General features: G+C 45.4%; 1 protein-coding gene across 2 annotated transcripts in view; it reads right to left on the reverse strand.

Annotated features, from left to right (window-relative positions):
- Positions 1–14,554, reverse strand: part of LOC132821188 (histone H4 transcription factor-like) — a 49,643-nt gene extending 35,089 nt beyond the window's left edge. For both annotated transcript variants that reach the window (XM_060833830.1, XM_060833829.1), the window contains exons 1-2: positions 14,441–14,554; positions 1,018–1,219 (exon numbers count right to left, since the gene is read on the reverse strand). In XM_060833830.1, coding sequence (XP_060689813.1) covers positions 1,018–1,174 — 157 coding nt within the window. In that variant the 5' untranslated portion in view covers positions 1,175–1,219; positions 14,441–14,554. The remainder of the gene's footprint in view (positions 1–1,017; positions 1,220–14,440) is intronic.
- Between the last annotated feature and the right edge of the window lie 1,876 nt (positions 14,555–16,430).

A 16,430-nucleotide genomic window follows, 5' to 3' on the forward strand; every position in this document is an offset into this window, starting at 1 on the left:
CCATTTTGAATCAAAAATCTTAACCCATGCACATCCCCGCTTCAAAAACATTCTACGGCAAGCATAATTGGATTGGAACTCTTAACAAGGAACTTGGAACCCAAGTGGAAAGATGTTGCGAAACTTGAAAGGGTTCAGAAAAGATTTACAAGGATGTTGCCAGGTTGGAGGGTTTAAGCTATATAGGAAGAGGCTAAACAGGCTGGGGCTGTTTTCCCTGGAGCGTCGGAGGCTGAGGGGTGATCTTATACAGGTTTACAAAATTATGAGGGGCATGGATAGGGTAAATAGGCAAAGTCTTTTCCCTGGGGTGGGGGTGTCCAGAACTAGAGGGCATAGATTTACGGTGAGAGGGGAAAGATATAAAAAAGACCCAAGGAGCAACTTTTTCACACAGAGGGTGGTATGTGTATGGAATGAGCTACCAGAGGGAGTGGTGGAGGCTGGTACAATTGCAACATTTAAGAGGCATTTGGATGGATAGATGAATAGGAAGGGTTTGGAGGGATACAGGCCAGGTGATGGCAGGTGGAACTAGATTGGTTTGGGATATCTGGTCAGCATGGACGGGTTGGACTGAAGGGTCTGATTCCATGCTGTACGTCTCTATGACTCTATGGTCATTGTTTTCTGAGGTAATCTTCTTCGCTGTCCACTACACCTCCAATTTTTGTGTCATCTGCAAACTTACCAACCATTCTTCCAATGTTCACATCCAAATAATTTATATAAATGACGAAAGGTAGTGAACCCAGTACCAAACCTTGAGGCACACTGCTGTTTACAGGCCTCCGGTTTGAACAGCAACCCTCCATCATCACCCTCTGTCTTCTACCTTCGAGCCAGTTCTGTATCCAAATAGCTAGTTCTCCCTCTATACTAAGTGAGATATCAGAGGACACTAGTGCCCCTGGAACCACATAGAAACAGGAATCAGAAAAAGGATGTGAGGGACAAAGATTAAAACAAACAAGACAATTGGGACTAGACTCAAGAGTGATCTCAACAAATATTTACCTAAATCTCCGAAGCTGTCATACTCATTGACATACTCTTTCAAGTGCACAGCTATGTGGTCGCAGAACTCCTCCATCGTCTTCCCAACAAAGGCACAACCATCCCATTCACAAGACAGTACCAGTTCCAAGTACTTGATGCTTTTTCCAGGGGCCATGTTCCAACCAGATCATTCCACTCAGGACGTTCTTCTCACCAAATACTAAAGATAATGACAAAACAAAGATTTTCCGATATCATTTCTTTTCCCAAATAAAAGAAAACAAAACAAGCTCAGAATTGGTTTTTACCATCCTCACTGCTGTGACAGAAGATCCAAAATTGTACTTGATCCTTTAGACTGAATAGTGCCCTACAGTGGCAGATTGAATCAACCAACAGTAAACCACATTGTTCAAGGATACCAGGTCATTTGGGAATGTAGTGCATGGTTTTGTGCAAATTAGAATGAGCTTTTTAAAAACATTAGGAAAGATTCAGTCTCGGCCAAATCAACTTCAAAAATTGGCAAAAAGAAATATGGAGAGGATTCACAACATTAATGGCACACCATTGTTGAGAATAAAAACTTACACAACATTCTATTTTTAGGACCAATTAGAGTCATAGAGATGTACAGCATGGACACAGACCCTTCAGTCCAATTCGTCCATGCCGACTAGATATCCCAACCCAATCTAGTCCCACCTACCAGAACCTGGCCCATATCCCTCCAAACCCTTCCTATTCATATACCCTTCCAGATTCCTTTTAAATATTGCAATTGTACAAGCCTCCACCATTTCCTCTGGCAGCTCATTCCATACTCATACTACCTTTAAGTGAAAAAGTTGCCCCTTAGGTCTCTTTTATATCTTTCCCCTCTCACCCTAAGCCTATGCCCTCTAGATCTGGATTCCCTCACCCCAGGGAAAAGACTTTGTCTAGTTAACCTATCCATGCCTCTCATGATTTTATAAACCTCTATAAGGTCAACCCTTAGCCTCCGACGCTCCAGGGAAAACAGCCCCAGCCTATTCAGCCTCTCCCTATAGCTCAAATCCTCCAACCCTGGCAACATCCTTGTTGAAATTCCAGAAAGCATCACTGCAAGAAGGAATTTCAATATTTATCATGTTGATTCAATGTGCCTCATAAAATAAATATATTTTAACATAAAATCAGAAAGGATGAAGAATACATCGATCTGCTTTGTTAATTATATTGGTTGTGGAAAGATTTTTGGCCAGGACATGAAACAGGGGTTTCTCCTGAGCAGTGCCAAGAGACCCCTACAACTAAATTGTTTATTCATTCTGTGCCTAACATCACTCTATAGATCAGCTTCTCAGGATTGGCACTGAATAAGTTCTGTTCAAATCAGCAATACTACCTAAAGGGGAAATCCTAATTCAGCTATTGCTTTCAATATGTGCCAACATTTCACATGGGCTTTAGAATATTGCAATTTGACAGACACAAAATTAGTAGCATGCCAAACAATGTATAGGACAAAAGCACACTGGATTCAGGAAATCTGAAATAAAAATAGAAACCAATGGCACTTATCAGATCAGAGTAGCCTCTGTGGAGAATGAGACAGACAAAGTCAACTAGTTGAATTTTCCACAACTCATTGTGATAGGGTTTGAGAAAAAGGAATGGATCGAGACAGATTCCCAGCACTGGGAAAATGTTTTTTAGGTCCAGGATGGGATGTGGACTAGGTGTCCATTGAATGGAAGCAGTCAATTTAAACAGTTCCAATTAAGTACATATTTTGTATTTTGTCAGAGCTAGAACAGAGGCAGTTAGGGGTCATCACAGCAGATAGCGAAGAAGAAAATGTCACTGGTTGGTGTAGTCTATAGGCCACCAAATAATACTATCACATTGGGACGGGAAATAAACAAAGAAATAATTCAAAGTTTGTGAGAAGATTTGTAGCTCGGGTGCTCATTGTTGTGGTTCTGTTCGCCGAGCTGGGAATTTGTGTTGCAGACGTTTCGTCCCCTGTCTAGGTGACATCCTCAGTGCTTGGGAGCCTCCTGTGAAGAGCTTCTGTGATCTTTCCTCCGGCATTTATAGTGGTTTGAATCTGCCGCTTCCGGTTGTCAGTTGCTGTCCGCTGCAGTGGCCGGTATATTGGGTCCAGATCGATGTGCTTATTGATTGAATCTGTGGATGAGTGTCATGCCTCTCGGAATTCCCTGGCTGTTCTCTGTTTGGCTTGTCCTATAAGAGTAGTGTTGTCCCAGTCGAATTCATGTTGCTTGTCATCTGCGTGTGTGGCTACTAAGGATAGCTGGTCGTGTCGTTTCGTGGGTAGGTGGTGTTCATGGATGCGGATCATTAGCTGTCTTCCTGTTTGTGTTTTGTGCGGTCCTTGCATGGGATTTTGCACACTACATTGGTTTTGCTCTGAAAGCAACCACCCCAACACAGACAAAAGAAGTTGCGTCAAGACACTATTCAAAAGGGCCACAACACACTGCAGTACACCAGAACTGCAAAAACAGGAAGAACACCTATACAATGTATTCGCCAAAAACGGATACCCACGCAATTTCATCAACAGATGCCTAAGGGAAAGACAACGGAATGAGGACATGCCACAACCCAAAGGACTAGCCACACTACCATACATCAGGAGCATTTCCGAACTGGCAGCCAGACTACTGCGATCACTAGGACTCATAACAGCACACAAACCAACAGCCACTCTAGACAACAACTCACCAGAACGAAGGACCCGATACCCAGCATGAGCAAAACCAATGTAGTGTACAAAATCCCATGCAAGGACTGCACAAAACACTACATAGGACAAACAGGAAGACAGCTAACGATCCGCATCCATGAACACCAACTAGCCACAAAACGACACGACCAGCTATCCTGAGTAGCCACACACGCAGATGACAAGCAACATGAATTCGACTGGGACAACATTAATATTATAGGACAAGCCAAACAGAGAACAGCCAGGGAATTCCTAGAGGCATGGCACTCATCCACAGATTCAATCAATAAGCACATCGACCTGGACCCAATATACTGGCCACTGCAACCGACAGCTGGAACTGACAACCGGAAGCAGCAGATTCAAACCACTACAAATGCCAGAGGAAAGATCACAAAAGCGCTTCACAGGAGGCTCCCAAGCACTGAGGATGTCACCTAGACTGGGGACGAAACGTCTGCAACACAAATTCCCAGCTCGGCGAACGGAACCACAACAAAGAAATAATTAATGCCTGGAAAAATGGTACAGTAATTATCATGGGGGATTTCAATCTATATGTTGATTGGTCAAACCAGGACAGTCAGGGTGGCCTTGAGGAGTTCAATGAAGGTAACCATGAGTTTTCTTAAATAGTATGTAAAGGAACTGACAAGGGAGCAAGCTATCCTAGATCTGGTCCTGTATAAGGAGACAGGAATAATTAATGATGTCATAGTTGGGAATCCTCTTGGAAGGAGCGATCAAGTATGGTTGAATTTAGAATACAGATGGAAAGTGTGAAGATAAAATACTAGGTCCTGTGCTTAAACAAGGGACAAGACAATAGGATGAGGGAGGAGCTGGCGAAAGTAGACTTGAAACAAAGACTTTATGGTGGGACAGTTGATGATCAGTGGAGGCTACTGTCAAAGCAATTTTTCAAAGTACTCAGCAAAAGTATATACCAACGAAAAGGAAGGACTGTAGGAAAATGGGTAATCTGTCACAAGTGTCAAAGGAAATAAGGGAGGCTATCAAAGTGAAAGAGAAGTTATACAAAATGGCCAAGATCAGCAGGAAACTAGAAGACTGGGAAAGCTTTAAAGGTCAAAAGAAAGCCACAAGAAGAGCTACAAAGAAAACAAAGATAGATTAAAAAAAAAATTAGCTTAGAATATAAAGACATGGCAAAGTTTTCTATAAATTATAAAACATAAAAAGAGTGGCGAAAGTACACTGGTTTACTTTCTATGGTTTACTATATCCCATATAGCAATGGCTGAGGCTTGAATAGCTATTTTGTGCCTGTCTTCACAGTGGAGGACCTGAATAACATGCCTGTAATTGACAAAGAGACGAAGACAGGCGAGGGCTTGGAAACAGTATCATGAAAGAGGTAGTGCTGCAAGCTAACGGAGCTAAGGGTAGACAAGCCTCCTGGCCCTGATAGAATGCATCTCAGTGTTCTAAAAGAGTTGGCAGGAGAAATAGCAAATACACTTATGAATTTTGGAAAATTACCATTGGATTTTGGGGCAGATTGGAAAACAGCAAATGTGATGCCACTGTTTAAAAAGGTAGTTAGACAAATGATGGGGAATTATATACCAGTTAGCTTAACTTCTGTAGAGGGGAAAATGCCTGAATCTATTATCAAGGAAGAAATAGCAAGGCATCGAGATAGAAATTTAACCATTGGGCAGACGCAGCATGGGTTCATGAAGGGCAGGTCAGGCTTAACTCATCTACTGGAATTCTATGAAGACATTACAAACACAGTGGAGAACAAGGACCCAGTAGATACGGCGCACCTAGATTTCCAAAAGGTATTCGACAAGGTGCCGCACAAAAGGCTGCTGCATAAGATAAAGATACAAGGTGTTGCAGGCAATGTATTAGCAATGGATAGAGGATTGGTTAAACAACAGGAGCAAAAAGTGGGAATAAATGAGTACTATTCTGGTTGGCAATCAGTGACTAGTGGTGTGCCTCAGGAATCAGTGTTGGTTAACAGTTATTTATAATTTATATAGATGATTTGGAGCTGGAGACCACGTGCAATATGTTAGTTTGCGGATGACACTAAGATGAGTGGTTGAACAAAATGTACAGAAGACTGTAAAGGCACATGAATCATTTAAGTGAGTGGACAAAAGTCTGACAGATGGAGTACAATGTTTATAAATGTGAAGTCATGCATTTCAGTTGGAATAACAGTAAAAAGGACTATTACTTGAATGGTAAAAAATTGCAGCACTCTGCTATGCAGAGGGACCTGGGTGTCCTTGTGCATGAATCATAGAAGGTTGGTCTGCAGGTGCAACATGTAATTAAGAAGGCAAGTGGAAGCTTATCTTTCATTGCTAAAGGGATCGAGTTTAAAAGCAGGGAGATTATGTGGCAGCTGTATATGGTGCTAGTGAGGCCATACCTGGCATACTGCACGCAGTTTTAGTCTCCTTACTTGAGAAACGACGTATTGGCACTAGGAGGGGTGCAAAGGAGTTCTACAAGGTTGACTCCAGAGTTGAGGGGGTTGGCTTATGAGGAATTTAGAAGAATGAAGAGAGATCTTATAGAAATATAAAATTATGAAGGGAGTAGATAAGACAGAAGTAGAAAGGATGTTTATACTGGCAGGTGAGAGTAGGACAAAAAGGTATAGGGTGTAGGTTTGCTCGCTGAGTTGTAGGTTTGATATCCAGACGTTTCATTACTTGGCTAGGTAACATCATCAGTGGCGACCTCCAAGTGAAGCGAAGCTGTTGTCTCCTGCTTTCTATTTATATCTTTCTCCTGGATGGGGTTCCTGGGGTTTGTGGTGATGTCATTTCCTGTTCGTTTTCTGAGGGGTTGATAGATGGCATCTAGATCTATGTGCTTGTTTATGGCGTTGTGGTTGGAGTGCCAGGCCTCTAGGAATTCTCTGGCATGTCTTTGCTTAGCCTGTCCCAGGATAGATGTGTTGTCCCAGTCAAAATGGTGATTTTTCTTTCATCCGTGTGTAGGGCTATGAGGGAGAGGGGGTCGTGTCTTTTTGTGGCTAGCTGGTGGCTAACTTTCTTCCCGTTTGTCCTACGTAGTGTTTGTGGCAGTCCTTGCATGGAATCCATAAACCGGGAGACCCCCTCAGACCTATAGTCTCACTACCCGGAACACCATCTTACAGACTGGCCAAAGAACTACACGCAAGACTGAAGTACCTAGTAGAAGAGTCACAGCACTCCATCCACTCCACCCAGGAATTCCTAAATATCATCAAAAACACCAAAATAGAGGAAGACGAAGCAATGATCTCATTCAACGTAACAGCACTGTACACCTCCATCAACATCGACCTGGCAAAGGAAACACTCGCCACACTTTTAGAAGAGACCATCCCACACACCAACCACCATCAATCACATTACCAACGAAAACATCATGAAGCTAGTGGACCTGTGCCTCACCACTCACTTCACTTTCAACAACATAGTCTACAAACAAACCAACGGCACACCCATGGGATCTCCGCTATCAGGATTCATAGCAGAAGCGGTAATGCAAAGGCTAGAACAAACAGCCCTACCAATCATCAAACCAAAAATCTGGGTTCGCAACGTAGATGACACCTTTGTCATCACAAAACGAAACAAGATAGAAGAGACATTTAACATCATCAACTACACCCTCACAGGCATAACATTCACCAAAGAGGAAGAAGCTGACAACAAACTCGCATTTCTGGACGTCACAGTAGAAAGAAAGGACAAGGGAGAATTACAAACCTGCGCATACAGAAAACCGCCAAACACTGACCAAATACTCAACTACACCAGCAACCATCCCAACACACACAAACGAAGCTGTATCAGAACACTATTCCAACAAGCCACCACACACTGCAGCACAGGCGAACTTCGAAAAACAGAGGAGAATCACCTATACGACGTATTCAAGAAGAACGGATACCCAAAAAACACAGTGCACAGATTCCTCAAGAACAAACCACGACAAGCAGACAAAACACAGCCAGAAACCCTAACCACCTTACCATATATCAAAGAAGTTTCAGAAATGACAGCCAGACTACTGAGACCCCTTGGAATCCTAGTAGCACGCAAACCCACCAACACTCTCAAATAAAAACTAACAAACTTAAAAGAACCAGTACAACCCATGGACAAAACCAATGTCATCTATAAAATTCCATGCAAGGACTGCCACAAACACTACGTAGGACAAACAGGAAGAAAGTCAGCCACCAGGATACATGAACACCAGCTAGCCACAAAAAGACACGACCCCCTCTCCCTCATAGCCCTACACACGGATGAAAAAAAACATTTCGACTGGGACAACACATCTATCCTGGGACAGGCAAAGCAAAGAATGCCAGAGAATTCCTAGATACCTGGCATCCACCACTTCGCCATAAACAAGCACATCGATCTAGATGCCATCTATCAACCCCTTAGAAAACGAACAGGAAATGACATCACCACAATCCCCAGGAACCCTATCCAGGAGAAAGATATAAATAGAAAGCAGGAGACAACAGCTTCGCTTCACTTGGAGGTTGCCACTGATGATGTTACCTAGCCAAGTAATGAAACGTCTGGATATCAAACCTACAACTCAGCGAGCAAACCTACACTCTAAACCTCAACCTGAGCTACAAACCTTCACAATCCTTGCACAAAAAAGTATATCCTAAAACTTAGGGGGAAACAGATGTAGGACTGAATTAAGAAGGAACTTCTTCATCCAGAGGGTTATGAATCTATGCAAATCCCTGCCCAGTGAAATGGTTGAGGTTTCCTCAGTAAATGTTTTTAAAACTAAGATAGATTATGTTTTGAAAAGTGAAGGAATTAAGTGTTGTGGTGAGAGAGTGGATAAATGGAGCTGAGGCCACAAAAAAGATCAGCTATGATTTTAGTGATTGGTGCAGCAGGCTTGAAGGATCAGATGGCCCACTCCTGCTCCTAGTTCTTATGTTATGACTGGGTCACAGGTAGGAAAGGCAGTCCCCAAAGCCCAAAATATGCACACTGAAGATTGTGACTCTGATCCAAGGTCAGACTGCCAACCTCTTCTCTAACTTATTGAATTTTCCTTCTCCTAGTCACCTCAGCAGGAAGCAAATTGCCCCAATGGGGCTGCTGGTAGGTGACAGAAGCAACTGAACATGCAAAACTGTGGCAGGACAAGGAAAAGGAGTGTAGGTTGAAAAGAAAATGTAACTTGTTGATGAGCAGAAACCTAAAGTTTCAAACAAATGATTTCCTGAAAATGCAATGTAATAAAGTCACCATTGTACCACAGGAACATAGGGCTGTTCTCATAAGTGAAGATTACTGGTAGCGAATTTAACTTAGGGTGACGACACCCCAGGAGAGTGATGAGATTGAGAAAGCAGGACCTTCAGATAGGACAGTATGGGGATCAATTTGCTCAGTTGGCTGTACAGCTGGGTTGCGATCAAAGTGATATCAATAGTGCAAGTAGATAAAGCCAAAGATTAAATAACATCTGCATTTTATAAAAAGGAGAGAAAACAGTAAAGAAATAATGATAAAATTTAAACATAACAATAATTAGACCACGATGCGTTATGAACATCACATCACAGCAAAGATGTTAAAACACTATATATTTACAGAGAAAGTATTATACATCATTACTAGTATATTACCAAAGCTGGAAAAGCATATTTATGAAGAGAAACAGATTTAAAATGAACTATGTCCAGTGAAATAATACACTATTAGCAAATGCTAGAAATACTTAGTAGTAGGACTGGCAGCATCTGAAGAGAGTTAATTTTTCATGTTGATAAAATTTTAATCAGAAAACCACTGAACTGGAAGTTAACTGTTTAGTAACATAGGAGGAAGCCATTCAGCCTGTCGAGCCTTTTATAGAGTCATGCAGCACAAGAGACTGACTCCGCAGTCCAACCAGTCCATGCTGAACACAATCCCAAAATAAACTAGTCCCACCTGCCTTCTCCTGGCCCATACTCCTCCAAATCTTTCCTATTCATGTATCTATCCAAATGTCTTTTAAATAATTGTAACCACATCCACCATTTTCTCGGGAAGTTCATTCCACATGTGAACCACTGTGTAAAATATTTGCCTCTCATATCTTTTCTAAAATCATTCTTCTCTCACCTTAAAACGTGCCCCCAGTCTTGCAATCCCCCGTCCTAAGGAAAAGACAACTAACATAAACTCTCATTACTTTATAAACTTCTATCAGATCACCTCACAACCTCTAGTGAAAACCGTCCCAGACTATCCAGTCTTTCTTTGTAACTCAAACCTTCTATACCCAGCAACAGCCTGGTAAATCTCTTCCGAAACGTCTCCAGATTGATAATATTCTTCCCATAACTGGGTGACCAGACAAGATGTTCCAGAAGAGGCCTCATTAATATCTTGTACAACCTCAACATGACTTCCCAACTCCTAGAGGGAAAAGTGAGGACTGCAGGTGCTGGAGATCAGAGTCGAGTGTGGTGTTAGAAAAGCATAGCAGTTAAGGCAGCATCTGAGGAGCAGGAGAATCGACGTTTCAGGCATGAGCTCTTCATCAGGAATGAGGCTTGTGGCAGCTGAGGGATAAATGGGAGGGGAGTCGAGCTGGGAGGAAAGGTAGCTGGGAATTTATCAGGCAGATGAAGGTGGGGGAGGGGGAAACAATAGGTCGGAGATGAAGGTGGAGTGGATAGGTGGGAAGGAACATGGATAGATCGAGAGGGTAGTGCTGAGTTGAAGTCTTGGGACTAGGATAAGGTGGGGGAAGGGAAATGAGGAAACTGGTGAAATCCACATCGAGCCTGTGTGGTTGCAGGGTCCCAAGGTGGAAGATGAGGCGTACTTCCTCCAGGCGTTGGTTGGTTAGGATTTGGCGATGGAGGAGGCGCAGGACCTAAATGTCCTTGGTGGAGTGGGAGGGAGAGTTAAAGTGTCCGGCCACAGGGTGGTGGGGTTGGTTGCTGTAGGTGTCCCAGAGATGTTCTCTGAAATAATCTACAAATTGGCATCCTGTCTCTCCAATGTAAGGAGACCACATCAGGTGCAACGGATATAGTAGATAACGTGTGTGGTAGTACAAGTAAATTTCTGTCAGATGTGGAAAGATCCTTAGGGGCCTTGGACAGAGGTGATAGGGGAGGTGTGGGCACAGGTTTTGCACTTCTTGCATTGGCAGGGGAAGGAGCTGAGAGTGGAGCATGTGATGGTGGAGGTGGATCTGACAAGGGAGTCGCGGAGGCAATGGTCTCTCTGAAACAGAGAGGGGTGGGGAGGGAAATATATCCCCAGTGGTGGGGTCTGTTTGTAGTTGACGGAAGTGGTGAAGGATGATGCAATGTATCTAGAGGTTGGTGAGGACCAAGGGGGTTCTGTCCTTGTTGCAATTCCCTCCCCTTTCTGGACCTCTCCATCTCTATCTTTAGCGACCGACTAACCACAGACATCTACTACAAACTCACTGACTCCCACACAAACTTGGATTACACCTCCTCCCACCCTGCCTTCTACAATGGTAACCCCTGATTCTAGTCCTAATCCTGTTCCTATTTCCAATGGTGACCCCTGTTCTATTACCAATCTTGACCACTGATCCTATTCCCAATCCGAGTCCTATTCCCAACTCTGATCCTATTTTCAATGGTGACTCCTGATCCTATTCCCAATCCTGTGTCCATTTTCAATGGTGACTCTCTGATCTTATTCTCATTGATGACCATTGATCTTATTCCCAACAATGAATCCCTGATCCTATTGCCAATCCCAGTCCGATTACCAATGGGGACACCTTGAATTTATTCCTAATCCCAGTCCTATTCCCAATGGTGACTCCCGATCCTATTGCCACTGGTGACCTCTGATTCTATTCCCAATCCCAGTCCTATTCCAATTGGTGACCCCTGATCCTATTTTCAATCCCAGCCCTATTCCCATTTGTGATCTCTGATTCTATTCCTAATCCCAGTCCTATTCCCAATGGTGACCTCTGATCCTGTTACCAATGGTGGTCTCTGATCCCTTTCCCAATGGTGACCTTTGATCCTATTCCTAACCCAGTCCTATTCTAAATGGTGGTCTCTGATCTTTTTAGCAATGGTGACCTCTGAACTTATTCCCAATGGTGGCCCCTGAGCCTAATCCCAATAGCGGCCCCTAATCCTAATCCCAATGGTGGCCCCTGATCATAATCTCAATGGTGACCTCTGAACTTATTCCCAATGGTGGCCTCTGATCCCAATTCCAATGGTGGCCCCTAATCCTAATCCCAATGGTGGCCTTTGATCCCAATTCCAATGGTGGCCCCTAATCCTAATCCCAATGGTGGCCTTTGATCCCAATTCCAATGGTGGCCCCTGATCCTAATCCCAATGGTGGCCCCTGATCCCAATCCCAGTGGTGGCCTCTGATCCCAATCCCAATGGTGGCCCCTAATCCTAATCTCAATGGTGGCCTCTGATCCTAATCCCAATGGTGGCCTCTGATCTCAATTCCAATGGAGGCCCCTGATCCTAATCCCAATGGTGGCCCCTGATCCCATTCCCAATGGTGGCCCCTGATCCCAATCCCAATGGTGGCCCTGATTTTAATCTCAATGGTGGCCTCTGAACCCAATCCCAATGGTGGTTTCCTATCCTAATCCCAATGGTGGCCTCTGATCCCAATGCCAATGGTGGCCCCTGATCCTAATCCCAGTGGTGGCCTCTGATCCCAACCCCAATAGTGGCCCCTGATCCTAATCCCAATAGTGGCCTCTGATCCCAATCCCAATGGTGGCCGTTGATCCTAATCCGAATGGTGGCCTCTTATCCCAATCCCAATGGTGGCCTCTGATCCCCATCTCAATGGTGGCACCTCATCCTAATCCCAATGGTGGCCTCTGATCCTAATCCCAGTGGTGGCCTCTGATCCCAATCCCAGTGGTGGCCCCTGATCATAATCTCAATGGTGGCCCCTAATCCTAATCCCAATGGTGGCCTTTGATCCCACTTCCAATGGTGGCCCCTGATCCGAATCCCAATGGTGGCCCCTGGTCCCAATCCCAGTGGTGGCCTCTGATCCCAATACCAATGGTAGTCCCTGATCTTATTCCCAATGGTGGCCTCTGATCTTATTCCCAATGGTGGCCCCTGATCCTAATCCCAATGGTGGCCTCTGATCCCAGTTCCAATGATGGCCCCTGATCCTAATCTCAATGGTGGCCACTGATCCTAATCCCAATGGTGGCCTCTGATCCTAATCCCAATGGTGGCCTCTGATCTTATTCCCAATGGTGGCTCCTGATCCTAATCCCAGAGGTGGCCTCTGATCTTATTCCCAATGATGGCCTCTGATGCCAATTCCAATGATGGCCTCTGATCCTAATCCCACTGGTGGCCTCTGATCCCCATCCCAATGGTGGCCTCTGATTTTATTCCCAATGGTGGCCTCTGACCTTATTCCCTATGGTGGCCTCTGATCCCAATCCCAATGGTGTTCCCTGATCCCAGTTCCAATGATGGCCCCTGATCCTAATCTCAATGGTGGCCACTGATCCTAATCCCAATGGTGGCCTCTGATCCTAATCCCAATGGTGGCCTCTGATCTTATTCCCAATGGTGGCCCCTGATCCTAATCCCAGAGGTGGCCTCTGATCTTATTCCCAATGATGGCCTCTGATGCCAATTCCAATGATGGCCTCTGATCCTAATCCCACTGGTGGCCTCTGATCCCCATCCCAATGGTGGCCTCTGATTTTATTCCCAATGGTGGCCTCTGACCTTATTCCCTATGGTGGCCTCTGATCCCAATCCCAATGGTGGCCTCTGACCCCAATCCCAATGGTGGCCTCTGATCCTAATCCCAATGGTGGTCTCTGATGTTATTTCCAGTGGTGGCCCCTGATCCCAATCCCAGTGGTGGCCTCTGATCCCAATCCCAATGGTGGCCCCTGATCCCAATCCCAGTGGTGGCCTCTGATCCCAATCCCAATAGTGGCCTCTGATGCCAATCTCAATGGTGGCCTCTGATCCCAATCCCAATGGTGGTCTCTGATCCCAATCCCAATGGTGGTCCCTGATCCCAATCCCAATGGTGCCCTCTGATCACAACCCAATGGTGGCCCCTGATCCGAATCCCAATGGTGGCCCCTGATCCCAATCCCAGTGGTGGCCTCTGATCCCAATCCCAATAGTGGCCTCTGATGCCAATCTCAATGGTGGCCTCTGATCCCAATCCCAATGGTGGTCTCTGATCCCAATCCCAATGGTGGTCCCTGATCCTAATCCCAATGGTGCCCTCTGATCACAACCCAATGGTGACCTCTGGTCCCAATCCCAATGGTGGCCCCTGATCCGAATCCCAATGGTGGCCTCTGATCCCAACCCAATGGTGGCCTCTGATCCCAATCCCAATAGTGACCTCTGATCCCAATCTCAATGGTTGGCCCTGATCCCAATCCCAATGGCTGGCCCTGATCCCAATCCCAATGGCTGGCCCTGATCCCATTCCCAATGGTGGTCTCTAATCCTATTTCCAATCCTGGTCCTGTTATCAATCCTGACCCAGATCCTAAAATAAACTTGCTTCCTAACGTTCGGCTCGAATGTGACCGATGAACGCCAGCCCTGTGCAATGTGCCCTGTGCGGTGTGGCCCGGCTCTGTGCGGACACTCACCGCCAGCTCAGGGTCAGGATCAGGCCGCACTCCCCACGCGCTCACCTCACAGCCCGTTACTATGACAACCGGGGACGGACCGTGCCCCGCACACCCCAACGACTCCGCGCCCGGGCGTGGACCTGCTGTTACCCAGCGCGCGCGCGCCCTGGCCGCACTCCTCCCGTGAACCGTGCGCACGCACGCACACCCAACACAGCCCAGCCCAACCCCACGAGCCGCGCTCCCACTTCCCCGGCGTCTCCGTCTCGCGCCGCTCACCCTCGCATTTACCGCCTTCAATGACGTCCCGCCCCCACCCCACATCCATTGGTCCGGCTCCACCTGCCCTCCGTACCTTACGTATCCCTGATAGCTCAGCCAATGAGGTGCTGAAACTGAGGCGAAGAGCCAGCCAATGGCGGCGCTGTGCACTGCCACGCACGCCGTCGGGCCGCATCGAACGGCAAGGCCGCCATCTTTGTCGGGGGCAGTCGTGGAACAATCCCCAGTGGAGTAGGCCACTCGGCCCCCATACATTGGCCTCTCAACTCTAAAACGTCATGGCTGATGTGAGTGTTGCAATTTCCTGCCTACCCCAGGTATCCTTATCAAGAATTTTTGTACCTGAAGATTATCAAGGATTCTGTATTTACCACCTTTTGAGGAAGATCACAATAGTCCACAAGAAAAATACGGTTTTGAAGAAGTGGACCCAAAACGTTAACTCTTTCTCTCCAATGATGCTGCCTAACCTCTGGGTTTCTCTGGCAATTTCTCCGCAGTTCTTGAGTATAGAACATTACAGCGCAGTACAGGTCCTTTGGCCCTCGATGTTGTGCAAACAATCAGAAGCCCATTCATCCTGCACAATTCCCTTTTTGTCCATATGCCTATCCAATGACCATTCAAATGTCATTAAAGTCGGCGAGTCTACTACTGTTACATGCTTCCACGCCCATACTACCCTCTGAGTAAAAAAGCTACATCTGAAATCTATGTCTATCACCCCCATGCTAGCCATCACCGTCCAAGACAAAAGTCTCTCGCTGTCCACCCTATCCAGTCCTCTGATCATCTTGTAAGTCTCGAATAAGCCACCTCTCAACCATCTTCCCTCTAACAAAAAGTGCCAAGTCCCTCAGCCTTTCCTCATAAGATCTTCCCTACAAACCAGGCAACTCCTAGTAAATGTTCTCTGTACCCTTTCCAAATCTTCCACATCCTTCCTATAGTGTGGTGACTAGAACTGTATGCAATACTCCAAGTGTGGCTGCACCAGAGTTTGTACAGCTGCAACATGACCTCACGGCTCCGAAACTCAATCCCTCTACCAACAAAAACTAACACTCTGTATTTCTTCTTAACAACCCTATCACCTTGGGTGGCATGTACATAGACATCTGATCCCTCTGCTCATCCACACTACCAAGAATCTTACCATTAGCCCAGTACACTGTATTCCTGTTATTCCTTCCCAGGTGAATAGCCTCACATTTTTCCACATTAAACTCCAGTTTCCATGGCTCAGCCCAGCTCTGCAGCTTATCTATGTGCCTCTGTAAACTGCAACATCCTTCAGCGCTATCCACAACTCCACTGACCTTTGTGTCATCCACAAATCTACTAACCCACCCTTCTACACCCTCATTCAGGTAATTTATAAAAATGACAAACAACAGTGGCCTCAAAATAGATCCTTGTGGTACACCACTAGCAACTGAACTCCAGGATGAACTCCACCCTTTGTCTTCTTTCAGATAGCCAATTTCTGATCCAAACCGCTAAATCGCCCTCAATCCCAAGCCTTTGTATTTTCTGCAATTCTGATCTTTATTTAGAAAAGTACTCCAATTTTAGATGGATGACTCCTTATTTTTGAATAGTGACACCATAGGAAGTCGAAGGTCTGTTGGTATTAATACTGGACTCTTAATTCAGAGACCCAATGTACTGGGGATCTGGATTCAAAACATATTGCGGCAGATGGTGGAATTTGAATTCAATTAAAATCTGAAATAATGAGTCTAATGATGATAGCTTTTACCCGAAACGT

The sequence above is a fragment of the Hemiscyllium ocellatum genome, chromosome 12 (assembly GCF_020745735.1).
Source record: "Hemiscyllium ocellatum isolate sHemOce1 chromosome 12, sHemOce1.pat.X.cur, whole genome shotgun sequence".
Classification (NCBI taxonomy): Eukaryota; Metazoa; Chordata; class Chondrichthyes; order Orectolobiformes; family Hemiscylliidae; genus Hemiscyllium; species Hemiscyllium ocellatum.